At 44.5% G+C, this 15,050-nt stretch overlaps 1 protein-coding gene across 1 annotated transcript in view; it reads right to left on the reverse strand.

The window, feature by feature from the left end:
* Positions 1 to 289: 289 nt before the first annotated feature.
* The window catches only part of CCDC30 (coiled-coil domain containing 30), a 2,524,512-nt gene continuing 2,509,751 nt past the window's right edge, over positions 290 to 15,050 (reverse strand). Inside the window, exon 29 of the mRNA XM_044060442.1 lies at positions 290 to 503. Within this exon, the coding sequence (XP_043916377.1) occupies positions 290 to 503 (214 nt within the window). The remainder of the gene's footprint in view (positions 504 to 15,050) is intronic.

A 15,050-nucleotide genomic window follows, 5' to 3' on the forward strand; every position in this document is an offset into this window, starting at 1 on the left:
CCTTTATGGTCACAGACTGCCATATCCAAAAATGCTAATGTTTATTTTATACATGACTTTGGAAGCTGGGATACCTTTAAGATTCAATAAACAAGCATGCTGAAAACCTAAACAGCAATAGTCTATCATTTACACCATATGCAAAAATATCTGAATTTATGCAGCTCGTGAAACAACTGCTATTTTTACTTGACATCTGTAGCAGTTTTTTACAGACTTGAATGTTATTTGCACAAAACAAAGTATGGTATGTTACGTATTCAAGAATGTGAAGTCAGTTTTTCTCACCTTATACGTCTTCACTCTCTGAGCTATGACCCTCCTCCTGATTACAAAATCCTGCCTCTGCCATAGGTGAAGTTAGATTAAGGTATCCCATTTCTGAATGTTGTGAGCGTGAGGTGGAGAAGGATGACTTTAAGCTATCTGCTGGCTCCATGGACTTCACTCGCTGGATTACCTCCAAAATACCAAGGGTGTCACACACTCCAGGTGCTGGGAAACTGGAATAAAAGGACTATTTCAATTAGCAACACTACTAACTCCAGAGGAAAAAAACCTACTGGCTTTGTCTATTGCAACAAGTCTATTTTTATCGAAATAAAACAAACTAAAACTCAGTTTAAGAATGCTTACCATAACAACAGATCATCCAGGAGTGGTTAATGTAACACAGAATCGTAACATTTGGCTTTTATTCACCATATCTGTCTTCATTTCTGGTCAGAAATTTCAGCAGCTGTGCCTCAACCTCTATGAAGACCGACAATGGTCTCGCTGCAACACTCATCTAAACATTGGTTAGGTATAAGAGGGTCCCATATAATGTCAAGGATACTATGAGTTTTTTTTTTCTTTTCTTTAAAATAATAGCACCCTCATAAGCTAGCAGCTGAGAGCAATTACAGCAAAACTTCATTGTTTGTTTGTGTCTTTCGGTTTTTCCCGGTTAGGGGTCGCCACAGCGGAACTCCGGTCCGCTAATGATTGGCAGTAGAGTTTTATGTGCTGGCTTGCCGGGCCTAACGCACAACCTTCAATGAAGGAACGCCCGTTCACGCATGTCACCACACAGAAGACGCTCTGAGAATCGAACGGGCAACGTCTAACTGTGAGGCGACAACGCTACCGCAGCACCACCACTGCAGTATAGCAAAACTTCATTGTTAACATGTAAAAATACAACAAACTGTTAAGACTTGCATAATGGAGGTGGAGGGAGAGTCACTTTACTGTTACAGTAAATACTCTTCTAAGAAATTGCTTTACACAGGAAGGTAAAGGGATCTATCCTATTATAATCAGCTGTAATATCTTCTTTAAGGAAAACCACTGCAGCAGAAAATCATATTTGGACAGACCCTCAGCAGTAGTACTATAGGATCTCCTAACGCATGTTCATGCCAAAATCTGTCCTCCCTTTGGAATGTGCATCCTACTTAGTGTTTAGTGAATGTGTGGACAGAAGACCATGCTGCAGCTTCTAAAATGCCTTGTGTAAGAATATTCCTGAAACATGATCTGAATGTGTCTGCTGTTCTAGTAGAATAAGCTCTCACTGTGCCTTGAAAAAAATGCATTTAACTTGCCATACATAGCAGAAGACAATACAAAAAGTTAATCACTTAAGAGTATGTTTATTAAATGGACTGTATTCCTTCTCCTTTTTGAAATATAAACAGTTGTTCAGATCTTCTAAAAATCATTTGTCCTTGTGTTTCATCAGTCTGCACGCATCCAACAGATGCAGGTGGTGTTCTCCATCATTTTGACAATTTGGCAACTGAATGGATTTTCAAGAAAAGTGTGGGTTTAACTCATTAACATCTATGTGGTGTGGAATGTCACACCTCTAGCAGCCTACACACCCCTGCATTCCAGAGCATTTTTTGAAAAAAAAATCAACATCAAAAGCATAAGATAAACAAAGGCAAATGCTTTGTGAACAATAAAAGCTATTAAATCTGTACAAATAGCAATGTTATCAGTAAGAAGTGTTCTTTGTGGTGTTAATACTCAGTGCATTCATAGTATTTCTATAAATACTATAATATATTATTAATTTATACAAACTCAGAATTATTTTTTTTTGCTAAACGTTCACAAACAAATTGTTGTATCTTGGAAAATGTACAGCATAGACATATATTGTTAGAACACTTTGGTTAACCAGACATAAGTTTTCACATGACAGTAAGAAATTATTCTTGGAGTGCATGTTTATTGAGAGACTTAAAGAAATATGAAAACATATGTTCGATTTTATAATTAGCAATATACATAATATGGAAATCTCTCAAGGTGTGCAACTCAAATTGCAAATATCAAAGACAGTTTTTTTCTACAACATCAAAAGTTTCACCTGATGCCATGTAGCAGTTTGTAAGTCACTTGTTTTTTGAAATATTAAGCACATATAGAAATATTGCTTATTTTCATAATTTCTAGCAAACAGAGCAAGATCCCAAGTACAGTATGAAACAAAATGCACAGTAATAACAGATTTTCCTGTCTCTCTCACCATGGCATTTCATGCCATACCCCTCAAAAGCATGTAGGTCTCTTAGTTATGAAAGCATGATCATAAATATAAGTGGCAAAACAATGATTAATCTCTACATTAGGACATCCTAGATTAAGAACCTTAGTGTCAATGTGTTGATAAATCCTTGCTCAATTTTAACATTGCCTATTAATAACTGGTAAACACTTAGTTAAAGAAGCCACTTTTCATATCTGATGTTGACACAGTCCCCAGCTCCTTACACCTTGGGATGGTCTTATGGAAGAATATTCTGGATGATGACAACCAAAGGCAGTCCTATTTATAGAGATCAAATCCAGCTTGTAATGAGGAATAAATGTGTGAACACTGGACCAAGTGGCTGCCGCATAAATATCATCAACTGAGGCCCTGGAAAAGAAGGCTGACAAATTTGAGACTGGCCTAGTTGAATGAGCCATGACTGGTCTGGCAGGGTTCAGACTTTCTTTATAGACATGAGAAATACACTCTGATAACAATCTAGCTAAAGAAACTTTGGAAAGTCTTTGGCCCGTCTTAGCTTTAGAAAAAGACACAAACAGTTGATCTGTCTTCCTGAAGGATTTGGTATGATGCAGTTAGAAACGAAGTTGACGATGCATTTTCAGCAAGTGTAAAAAGAAGTTATGTCCTTACCATAACGTTCCATGTGGAGTGTTCATCTCGCCTTGGTTATTACACATGGGTTCGGAGCCGATCCTCGGCTCCGTGCCGGCCGACTGCAAGCTCTGCATCGAGAAGAAGCTCGAGGACATCTAATACCCACAATCCCCCTCTGCCTTTACCTCAGATCTAGTTTGCAAGCAAACCAGACATAAGCACGCACACATGCCAACTATATACATAAAAACATATATATACAAACATACCCAGTGTATGCCAGTAACAGTAATACTGCAACAGCAGAAGGAGAATACTCCAGACCAGGCACCAAATCGAACGCTCTTCCTAAGGGTGGAAGGGTGGGAGTGTAATCAAAGGCAGATGAACACTCCACATGGAACGTTATGGTAAGGACATAACTTCTTTATGTGAGAGTGTTCAATCTCGCTTTGTTCTTACACATCGGTAGCGCCCCTAGCTCCATGATCCTGAGGAACTCAAGGGAGAACGTTCTTGAGCACAGTGGAACCAAAGGTTGCCCTATCCCTAGAAACCCTGTCCACTTTGTAATGAGATATAAATGTATGTGGTTTAGCCCAAGTAGCAGCCGCACAAATAGTGTCTAAAGGTAAACGAGCTGCATGAGCCAAAGATGTAGAAATTGATCTGGTAGAATGTCCTCTGGGTTTTGCTGATAATGTTTGATCAGAATCTTCATAAACATAAATGATACAGTCAGTTAGCCACTTCGAAAGAGTTCGTTTCGTAACTGCAAGACCCTTTCTGCTGTCAGCAAAAGCTACAAATAGCTGATCAGATTTCCTGTGATCTTTTGTTCTATCCAAATAAAATCTGAGTTGTCTATGGACGTCCAGTTTGTGCAACATATACTCTAATTTATTAGAGTGGTCTTTAAAGAAGGTGGGTAATTCAATGGACTGATTAATATTACTAGTAGAACAAACTTTGGGAAGAAAGGATGGATTAGTGCGTAGGGATACTCTGTCAGAATGAAAAATTAAATAAGGATGTTTGACCGAAAGGGCCTGCAGCTCAGACACCCGTCTAGCAGATGTAATAGCCATTAGAAATAATGTTTTCCATGACAAAAATTTCAAAGTGCAACTTGAAGCTGGTTCAAAGGGTGGTAACATCAATTTAGAGAGCAACAAATTTAAATTCCACGGTGATGTCGGACTTATGACTGGTGGTCTGATATGAAAAGAACCTTTTAAAAAGGCTTTACAAAGTCTGTGAGCCATAATAGGTGCACCACTTTCTTCTACATGATAGTTAGAAATGGCAGCTAACTGTACTCTTAAGGTAGCCGGGGAAGCTCCTTCCTGAAATAATTCGGTCAGAAATTCTAAAACCTTATTCAACGGAGCTGTAACAGGGTCCAACTGATGTGACTCCGCCCAGAAGACAAAACGTTTCCATTTACTGGTGTAAGTCTTTGTAGTGGAAACTTTATGAGAAGCTACCAAAATATCTTGAACCCGATGTAAGGGAATTGACCTGGCTAAGGGAAGCGGAGCAGCCAAGCTGCTAGATGGAGAGATTCCAGGGATGGGTGAGGAACTCCTGACAAGTGAGTCAGTAGATCTGGCTCTGGGTCCAGCATCCAAGGTCCCCAACGCGGTGATGCAAGAGAAAGGGAACCAAATTTGACGAGGCCAGAACGGAGCAATGAGAATTATAGTCCTCTGAAGGTTGTTTGCTTTCTGTAGAAACTTTGCAATCAGGGAAATGGAGGAAAAGCATATAGGAGACCCGGGGCCAATCGTGCACCAGCGCCCCTGGGGACTTCCCCTGAGGGGTAATAGGGCAAAGTAGCTCCTGCATTTGGCGCTCATTGGAGACGCAAACAGATCGCAGGTAGGCTGGCCCCATTTGCGAAAAATCTTTCCGCAACTGACTGTTTGAGGGACCACTCGTGAGGCAATAGTATTGTTCTGCTCAGCCTGTCGGCTATGACGCTGGATGACCCCGGATGTGCGTTGCGATCAGAAAGCGACCGTGGACTCTGCCCATTGCCAAATTCTCATGGCCTCTCTGCATAGTTGGTAAGACCTGGTTCACCCTTGCTTGTTTATGTACCAGACTACGGACATGTTGTCTGTCTGAACTGCAATGGTCCCTGGAGGAAGAAGCGGAGCAAAGTGTTGCAACGCCAAGAACACTGCCCTCGAGTCCAGAAGATTGATGTGCAGATTGTACTCCAGATTGGTCCATTCGCCTTGGACTGTCTGTCCCTGAAAGATGCCCCCACCCTATCAGGAAGCGTCCGTGGTTATCGTCGCTGACGGTGTGGGTAGCACAAATGGTCTTCCGCCGGATAGGTTGCAAGTCTGTAACCCCCACAATAGGTGTGGTTTGCGTGTTTTCGCTATCAATATTTCGTGAGTCAGTGGAAGTTGTTGGAATGACCATTGTGCAAATAGAAGCCATTGTAGCACTCTCATGTGCAGTCTTCCCAATGGTATTGCTATGAGAGAAGCTGCCATGAGACCCAAAACTTTTAGAACAATTTTGCTGGGGATTTTCTGGACGACAGCAGAAGGGAAATGTTGAATTGAAGTGCTACTATTCTTTCTGTCGGAAGTTTTAGAACTAACTGACGTATCTAATTCCGCTCCTATAAATAAGATATGCTGTGATGGCTGTAGCAAAGATTTTTCAAATTTACTGAAATGCCAAGGTGTGTACAAAGTTGTAGGGAGTAATCCCTGGCTTGTATCAGTGGACGCCTGGTGGTGGCAGACAGGAGCCAGTCGTCCAGATACGGAAACACCTGGAATCTTAGGCGCTCAGATGAGACGCTACCACTGCCATGCATTTGGTGAAGACCCTGGGGCTGTGGTCAGGCCAAAGGGCAGGGCTCGAAACTGATAGTGACTGGCTCCCAGCCGAAGCGCAAGTGATCTCTGGACGCCCTGGCCATTTTGATGTGGTAGTATGCGCCCTTCAGATCTATTGAGCACATCCAGTCGCCCTTCCGTAAGAATGGAAGGATCGATTGAAGCGTGACCATTCGAACTTTTCCTTCTTGACAAAGGTGTTGAGATGACTTAGGTCCAGAATTGGCCTCCAGTCCCCTGTTTTCTTTGGAACTAAAAAGAACCTTGAGTAAGTTCGAATCCTATTTGGTCCGCTGGGACTGGTTGGATGACTCTTTTCTAGCAGCTTTGAAATTTCTGTAGCTGCTGGGTCTCAGATGGGGTGGTACATCTGGGAGTTTTCTTTGGAATGGGGTGGATAGAAATGGGATTTTGTAACCTCTGGTAATAATGCTTTTACCCAATTGTCTGAAGAAAGGTTTTGCCAGGCCTGAGGGTATAAAGCTAAGCGACCCCGACTGCCTCCAGAGCAGGACAGTCGGGCCTCCTCTCAGGAGTGCTGAAAGGTTTGCCAGGGAGGTTATCCCTGTCACCTTGGTTTTATGGACCCCTCTGCCGCCAGGGCGGCGTCTTCCACCTCTGCCCCCTCTGCCTCTAGAGGGGCATCACCCTGTGTGTTTGGAAAGATCCTTGGGGTTTTCAAACCACATTTTCCCACCACGCTGCCCTTTGGGGTACGGTCTGGAAGGGTGGAAAACGGACTCGACAGTAGACAGAGTCTTTCCCTCCTGTTCACACCGGGTAAGGGTCTCCTTTACTTTAGGGCCAAAAGTGTGGCTCCATCAAATGGGCGTTAGTAAAGGAAGACTTGAAGGCTTCCGAACGAACATAAGCACATCCAGGATTGCCTACGAAGAGCAATCGCTGAAGCCGCTGCCCTACTCGATCCTTCTCGCTGCATAGGATATCAGCCTCATGGACGAGTTCACAATGGACGAAGGGTGTTGAGATGCGCTGTAACTTTCTCTGAGACAGCGGCATCTGTAGCACCCTGGAGGGTATCTCCCAACTCTTTGACTAGATCCTCTGTAAACGTGTAAAATGAGTCAAATAGTTCAGGGAACGCATAGAAAGCCGCTGAACTGAAAATGCGCTCCGTATCTGTCCATGGTCCTAGAATCTTTGTTAGGCGGATGGACAGATGAGGAAGACTCCGACATCTCCTTTTTCGTGGCCGCTGCCACCACTATGGCGTCTACTGGAACTCCTTTGGTAAGGTAAGCTTTGTCCTGTGGTGCCGTGATGTACTTATTTGGCTTCCTAGGGACTGGTTCCACCGTGTCAGGAGTCTCCCACGCCCTTCGGGCAATTAATTCCATTAACTCATCAAAGGGCGGAGTGACCCAGGAGGAGGAAGGACGGGCACCAAATGCCTTCAGCAAAACTGACTCATCCTCAGAAGGGGGGAGGGCTTGCCAGTCACCTCTCTGTTTAAGGATCTCCAAGATGTCAGAAAAAGAGACATCCTCTGAAGGTGACTTAGGGGACCCTTCTGACTCATCTAAGTCAGTATCAGATGTCAAGGATTCTTGTGGAGAATCCAAGTGTCTCCTCTTACACAGTCTTTTTCCTAGGAACTTCTTCGTGGGGAGCATCCGAAGAAGCCTCCGAGGAAGAGGGGCACCTCCAGGGGTGGCTGAGACACTGGTGCCCGACGCTTGACGGGCCGTGGGTGCAGAGGAGGATAACGGTCCTTTGGGGAGGAGAAGCTGTACCTGCTGATGTGGTTGTCTGGGTAGACAACACCTTCCTCATGAGGTCGAAGGCCCCGGTCCCGAGTCGAGGTATCTCCGGTTCAAGAAATGGGAAGAATCCTCAAACAGGAGCCGAAGGCACCGACCGAGGACGGAACCGAATCGATCCATGCCGAGGCCCGAGAGGGAGAGTCGGAACGAAACATCGGTTCGACTCGGTCCTGGAACCAAGGACAGATCTTCGCCCCGAGACTCCGGTACCGGATCGGATGGAGTCGAGGTAAACGGTGCCGACCGAGAAAAGACGGTTCTGGCACCGAGGGCTCCACAATCATCAGGTCAGCTTCTTCCGGCTCCAAGACTGAACAGGTCTCGGAGGAGGAACAGATGGAGATAGTGGCAGGCCTTCAAGTCTCGACATCAACTGAGAGGAGACCGAAATAAGTTTGGACAGGGCCGTATGCTCCATAAGTTTCTGCACCACCGTCCACGCCGGTGTCGGAAAGGGCTCTAGAAGAACGAGTCGAAGGGATCGAAGACGGAGCCGACCTCAACAGAGTCGGTGGAGGGAGCCCCGTCACCGGTTCCAAGACTCGAGGCTCGAACTGCCAACAGTTGAACACTCGCCCAAGTCTGTGGAACCGGTGATCTAACTAGACTCAAGAGCTCGGAGCCGATGACTTTGGCTCCGACGCCTTCAAGACTTGGATGCCTGGTCTGAAGCATCCAAAGCCTCCTGGAAAGAGGGTTTCAGTAATCCTCTATCCATCAGTTTCCTGCACCTATCTGTCATGACCCTCCCACTAAAAGAGTGACAAATAGAGCAGTCCTCTTGTAAGTGGAGAGGGCCAAGACAGTAGACACAGGAACTGTGGTTGTCTGTGACCGACATTTTTTGGCCACACTGACAACGTTTAAAACCAGATTTCATCTTTTCAGACATATTGACAAATGAAAAAGACAGTCCAGTCCAGTAAAAAGTCCAATCCAGTAATAGTGTCAAATCCGGGAATAAGAGTCCGTTTGATAATAGCTAAAAACAAGACTACCACAAGTTTTTAGTCAAAAAAGTCAAATCCGATAACTGCCTAAAGGCAAGACTACAACAAGTTTCTAGTCACAAGTCCAAGAAGGGGTAGGCCCCGAAAAACTCTAAACTCGAAAGTTAACTAAGTTAAGCTATTCTAAGTGTCGAGAATTTCTAATGCACTCACACACCTACTTTTATACTCTAAGTAACTAGATAGAAAGAAATTTCTGAAATTTAAACAGAATAGATAAATATCTTATCTGTACAGCCTCGAGCTAGTCTCCAGCGATGCGTATGCAGCAGCGGCAAACTAGATCTGAGGTAAAGGCAGAGGGGGATTGTGGGTATTAGATGTCCTCGAGCTTCTTCTCGATGCAGAGCTTGCAGTCGGCCGGCACGGAGCCGAGGATCGGCTCCGAACCCATGTGTAAGAACAAAGGCGAGATTGAACACTCTCACATCATATATTCCTCTTTACTGGAAAACTTAGGAAATAAACCTGGAAGATTAATGCATTGGTCAGTGAGGCCTAATACACTACCTTGGGAACAAAGAATAGATTGGTTCTCAGGGACACCCTATCTTTGTGGAACAGGATGTAAGGCAAAGTACAGTTGTGTACCTACCATAAATGTAGATGTTCGAGTGTATTCACTGTTGCAGTCATTACACTTGGGTTATCCTGCTGGCAGGCTACCCGCAGTCAGCCTGAGTTCCAAAGTCTAGGTCCGGCGTCGGTTGCTGTCGCCTCTTCCCTGATGTCAGTGCGCCAGGGGTATAAAAGATGCAACCGACGCCATTTTCTTCAGTTTTTCTTGCCCCAGATGTCAGGTGCCGCCAAATAGGAAAGGCTGGAAAAGATTATGTCAAAAAACATGCATGTACCAAAATAACATTTCCTTCATCTACAAGCAAATACATCACATAGGTTGTAGAGAGTTGAGAAGTACAAAAAAGGACCCAGCAATGAGAAAGGGGGATGGTGGGTGGGTAACCTGGACTGCAACAGTGAATACACTCGAACATCTACATTTATGGTAGGTACACAACTGTACTATGTTCATCGTGTTTCATTGTTGCAGTCATTACATTTGGGTTGAATCCCAAAGCTGAGGTTGGGTGGCTGGGCCTAAATAAGATTAGGAGAGGCTACCAGGCCCTGCAGAACTGCAGTGGCAAAGCCTGCTCTGGATTTAGAGTAGAGAGGTAAGTGGTAGTGCTTAGTGAAAGTGTGCACTGAACTCCAGGTTGCAGCTTCTAAATTGTCTTTGTTTGGTACTCCTCTGAGAAAGGTTGCTGCTCTGGTAGAATGTGGCCTTATGCCCTTAGGCACTGATTTGCCATGTTGTGCATAGCAGAAGCGAATGCAGTGTCCTATCAATTTTGAAATTGTCTGCTTTGAGATAGGCTTTCCTTGTGATCCTGCAACATAAGCTACAAACAGTTGCTCAGTTTTTCTGAAAGCTTTTGTTTTGTCTAAGTAGAATCGTAGCTGCCTGTGTATATCCAAAGCGTGCAGAAGTCTCTCCCCTTTATTCTGGGGATTTGGATAGAAAGTTGGCAAATGAATGGTTTGGTTAAAAGCCACACTGGAAACCACCTTTGGCATAAATGTTGGGTTTGTCTTTAGAGAGACCCTGTCCTGATGAAAAATGATGAAAAGTTCCACTGCCATTAATGCCTGTAACTCTGAGACTCTTCTTGCTGAAGTTATTGCTAGGAGCAGAACAGTTTTCCATGATATGAATTTTATATCAGCTGTGTTGGCTGGCTCAAAAGGAGGCAGTGTGAGCTTTTCTAATACAAAATTGAGGTCCCAAGTAGGTATTGGTGCTCTCCTTGGGGGTCTTATGTTTCTTGCCCCTCTGAGGTACTGCCTTAGCAGTGGATGTGAAAAAATAGGAGGTTCCGTATTGTAATGAGCTGAAATGGCAGAGGCATGGATTTTAATAGATGAAAAGGATAGGCCTTTGTCCAGCATCTCAGTTAGGTATTGTAAAATCTGAGGTATATTTGGAACAAGTGGTTCAAGTCCTTGTGCCTGGTTCCAAGCACAGAATCTCTTCCATTTTTCTGCATAAGATTTCCTAGTGCTGGGCCTCTCCTGGCTTCTAAAATGACATCCATAACAGCTTTAGAGAGAGGTGTGGTCTGAGTGGCTATATTATCTGCCATGCAGCCAGATTTAAGGTTCTGAGTTGACTGTGTAGAATCTGATTGTTTTGTTGAGTCAGAAGATGAGGAATTTGAGGTAAAGGCCAGGCTGGGCCCCGAGACAAGCTCTTTAGGATTGGGTACCAGTGCTGGCGTGGCCAGTCTGGGGCAATCAGGATAATTTTTGGCTTCTCTTGTCTGACTTTTAGGAGTACCTTGGGAAGAAGAGGCAGTGGAGGGAAGGCATAAACTGTCAGGGTTTTCCAGCTGAATGAAAGAGCATCCACTTTCCATGCTTGTGCGTGATAAGTTCTTGTGCAGAATTTCTGTAGTTGGCAGTTGTGAGGGGAGGCAAAAAGATCTATGTCCGGGCGTCCCCATTTCCTTGTTATCATGCTGAAGACCTGTGGATTCAATTTCCATTCCTGCGGATCCATGAGATTTCTGCTTAGTTCGTCTGTCAGTGTATTTTTCTTTCCTGGCAGGAATTGTGCCTGCAGATGTACTTGATAGGTCAGTGCTGTGCTCCACAAAGTCATGGCTTGCCTGCAGAGGGAGTAGGAATGTGTGCCCCCTTGCTTGTTTATGTACCACATAACTGTGGTGGTGTTTGTCTTTAGTAATAGTTGTCCTGGATGTAGTAGATCCTTGAAGGCTGTCACGGCATTCTGTACAGCTAGCATCTCTTTTTGATTGATGTGAAGATGCATTTGTTCCTTGGGCCACGTACCCTGAATACATTTTCCTGCCATGTGTGCCCCCCAGGCATAATCCGATGCATCCGTTGTTATTGTCTGCCTGGCTGTGGGTAAGGTGAAGGGCTGTCCCTTGTTGTGGTGACAGGCCCTGGACCACCATCGAAACTCCTGTTGTAGACAGGGAATTATAGTTACTATTGTCTCCAGGCTGTGGCAATGCTGAGTCCAAACACTTTTTAGATACCATTGTAGTTTCCTCATATGCAGTCTTGCATATGGAATTAGTAGAATGCAGGAAGCCACGAAGCCCAGGGCCTGCAGAATTTTTCTTGCAGGGAGCTGGGACTTTGTTGCCATCATTTGAAAGTAATGAGTCAGTTACCTTTGCTTGTCTGGCGTGAGATAAGCCATCTGGGCAGTTGTATTTAAGTTTGCACCCAGGAATATTATATCTTGAGAGGGCACTAGTTTTGATTTATTTTCGTTTACTGTGTACCCTAGGCAAATTAATAATCTTTTTACAAACTCCAGATGCTTTAGCAGAATGTCCTTGCTCTCTGCTTGAATAAGGCAGTCGTCCAAGTAGGGATATATCTGAATTCCTCTTTGTCTGCAAAATGCAATTACTGGTGCCAGGCATTTTGTGAAGACCCTGGGCACAGTAGATAAGCCAAAGGGAAGTGCAGAGAATTAGTAATGCATTGAGCCAGCTATGAATCTGAGGTATCTTCTGCAAGATTGTCTGATTGGGACATGCAGGTTTGCCTCCTTGAGGTCCAAAGTAACTAGCCAAGCCTTCTTGCCCAGCATGGGTAGAAGTTGCTGCAGTGTTAACATTTTGAATTTTGGAACATCCAGGAAAGTATTTAGGATTGACAAGTCCAGTATTGGTCTCCAGGCGTTGTCCTTTCTGGAAACCCGGAAGAGTCTTGAGTAAAATCCTTATCACTGTTCTTGCTGTGGTACTCTTTGAATAGCTCCCATGTCCATGAGAGCAGCAATTTCCTTTTGTGCCTCTGCCCATTGGTTTTGTGGCAGGTCTGGCATACCTTTTGATTTTGCAAGAGTGTGAAAGTGTAACCTGTAACCCTGAGAAACTATATTCAGTACCCATTTGTCCTGGGTGATTATGTGCCGATTTTGTGCGAAAAGTGCTAGCTTTCCCCCTAGGGGTGCTGTCAAAAGGTAAGTGCTTGGCCTTTGTAGAGGAAAGTCATTGGGACTGTTTTCTATAAGGTTGTGATTTGTCTTCTCCTCCTTTGGGGGCAGAAGCACCCCATTGTTTAGGTCTGTAGGAGCCTTGGGGCTGAGATCTGCCTCTTGGGCGTCTGTATCTGCCTCTTTGTGGCCTGTCTGACACCTGAAAGGACCAATTTTTAGAAGGCCAGTTTCTACTAAACCTAGGTGGTTGAACCTGTAAGAAATCCTTTACTGTCTGCATTGATTTTGCTTTATCCTCCATTTTCTTTAACACCTCTTCTGCCTTAACACCAAACAAAGTATCATGCTGAAATGGAGCATCCAATAATTTTACTTTAACATGTTCAGGTAAACTTTGTTCTTTCAACCAAGCATGCCTTCGAATGACAGAGCCTGTAACTGCGGTCTGCAAGAAGCCTCTAATGAATCAAAACCACATTGTAGAGTATGCTTTCCCACTTGTTCAGCTGCATGCAATAATTCCTGCATTTCCTTATTGTCAGGATTCTCTGAATTTGTAAGCATTTTCTGTTTTAACAAAGACATGAGGTACTGTTGATATTTAAGCATGTGAAACCGGCAGTTTAAAGGCCTTACAGCTAAAGTAGCAGAGGTGTAAACTTTTTTCCCCCATCTATCCAGGGCTCTAGAATCCCTATCAGAGGGAACAGGGTTTTTAGCAGTGGAAGCCTTAACCCCTTTGGGACCCTGAGAAATTGTTTCAGGGTCAGCAGCAGGGTTTTTATAAAGAAATTTATGAGAGTCAGGGACCCTGTAATACCTGTCTGGCTTGACTGGTGCAGGGGGTAAAGAATCAGGAGACAGACTGGATTCAGAGAAAACATCATCAACTATATCAAGCACAGGGGGGATAGCCAAGGGCCTGTGTTGAGGCAGTAAAAGAAAATCTCTGAGCCTTTTCTTGTATTCTGAATAATCCTGGCTCTCCCAGTGGAAATGTTCCCTCATGGTGTGCAGAGTTTCCCCAAAAGAGTAATCCTCAGGTGGAGAGGCTGAAGGTATAGATTCTTCAGCATCAGAGTCCTCATAGGGAGGAAGAAAATAGCCCTGAGCTGAAGAGGAAACAGAGGAAATAGAAACGTGGTCAGAGGAATCATAGTCAGTGTCTTGCCTAGGCCTTTTATCAGGATGGGGATGGGAACCCCTGATCAAAGTAATTAAGTCTTCGGCCATTTTAAGCATCTGTTTCTTTGGCATGGTTGACTTTCCAGGAGAATGCTGTACTTGTTTCTTTGTCTTTAGTGGTGTCTTTGACTGTACTTTGGCTGCTGCAGAGGATTTAATAGTAAGCTGTGAAGGTCTGAAAACACCCTCAGAAGCCGATGCCTGCTCAGCGGCTCCAGACCCATCTGAGGGAATATTTTCCGTAGGCCCAATACCTTGAGTATCCAGAGGCCTAGTTGTCTCCACGTGGGAGTCAGATACGGCCTGTGGCTCTGAGGTAGCGGGTGTCAGGGGCTGCGAAAGCACCTCACTGAGAACCGGTGACTGGCCTAGAAGAGGCTTCGTCGTTGGTTTTGGACCTCGGATGCCTGTCCTTTTCCTTGTCTTTGCGTTTTTTATGAATTTCGGTTGTGCCGACGGCATTATATAGTTAAACCTTCGGCCAAAGTAATGTAAGGCAAAATCAAACCGACGTTTAATAGTGCGTTTGTTGAATCTAGCACAAAACCGACAACTAGTGACGTTGTGGTCAAGGCCTAGGCAAGGAATAGAGTAAGAGTGAAAGTCCTTATGAGGTATTTGCTTCCCACAAGAAATACAATTAACTTTTACTGACATCGGTCTGGAGCAAGAAAAAGTTTCCTCAATGGGGTACTTAGCTTTATTGAAGACTTCGGTTCTGAAACTCTGTTTCGAAAATCTCAGGAGTTGGCCGATCGGCACTTGCAAACTGCTTCTGCTTCGGGCACCACGCGGCAAGAAAGACTGAAGAAAATGGCGTTGGTTGCATCTTTTATACCCCTGGCGCACTGACGACAGGGAAGAGGCAGCAGCAACTGACGCCGGACCTAGACTTTGGAACTCGGGCCGACTGCGGGTAGCCTGCCAGCAGGATAACCCAAGTGTAATGACTGCAACAGTGAAACACGATGAACATCTTGCAGGACAGTGCCTGTTGCCTCAATACACTCAGTGTTGAATTTACTGCTAATAGAAAAGTCATTTTCTAAGTCAAAAATTTGATGTCCACCCTGGCAGCAG

This window comes from Protopterus annectens, chromosome 2.part0, assembly GCF_019279795.1.
Source record: "Protopterus annectens isolate FY-2018-M chromosome 2.part0, PAN1.0, whole genome shotgun sequence".
NCBI classification, from domain to species: domain Eukaryota; kingdom Metazoa; phylum Chordata; order Ceratodontiformes; family Protopteridae; genus Protopterus; species Protopterus annectens.